General features: G+C 47.4%; 1 protein-coding gene across 1 annotated transcript in view; it reads right to left on the bottom strand.

Annotated features, from left to right (window-relative positions):
- Window positions 1-151, bottom strand: part of EMH_0062430 (uncharacterized protein) — a gene marked incomplete at both ends in the record, with an annotated part of 2,838 nt that extends 2,687 nt beyond the window's left edge. Inside the window, one exon of the mRNA XM_013498033.1 lies at window positions 109-151. Coding sequence (XP_013353487.1) covers window positions 109-151 — 43 coding nt within the window. The remainder of the gene's footprint in view (window positions 1-108) is intronic.
- Window positions 152-411: the final 260 nt, after the last annotated feature.

The following is a 411-nucleotide window of genomic DNA, read 5'->3' as shown; positions in this document are numbered from 1 at the left end:
ATATCTGCAGCCAATACAAACTTTTCGCGGTTACTGTGGTATGAACGCAGATTCCAATGTGTGGAGAAAAAGTCAATAGCAAAAGCCAGCAAGAAAAAGAAAACCCACATCGGATTTCTTCAATCAGCTTCCTCCTTTCATGCGAGTCCATCGGTAGAGGAGGTGGGTCGGAAAGCAGCGCCGCTCCCACTGCCTGCCCCACAGAATAAGAAGCAACAACAAAAGGAGTAATGCTCTTCGGTTTATTCTTGCGCTCACAGCACAAAAAGGTTGTCAAGGTCTTCTCTGCTTCGCAAAAGAGGTGTGGAAACAGGAGTAGCAGAGTGCAATATTGAAACATGGAGCTTGAAGCTGCCTGCCCGTTTCTGCATGCGTACTATGTTGACTGCTGTCTATCTCTCCCCTGCCTAG

The sequence above is a fragment of the Eimeria mitis genome, genomic scaffold (genome assembly GCF_000499745.2).
Source record: "Eimeria mitis Houghton genomic scaffold, Emh_scaff3123, whole genome shotgun sequence".
Classification (NCBI taxonomy): Eukaryota; Apicomplexa; class Conoidasida; order Eucoccidiorida; family Eimeriidae; genus Eimeria; species Eimeria mitis.
Note: the sequence above shows the minus strand (reverse complement) of the source record. Positions and strands in the feature narration are given on the sequence as shown.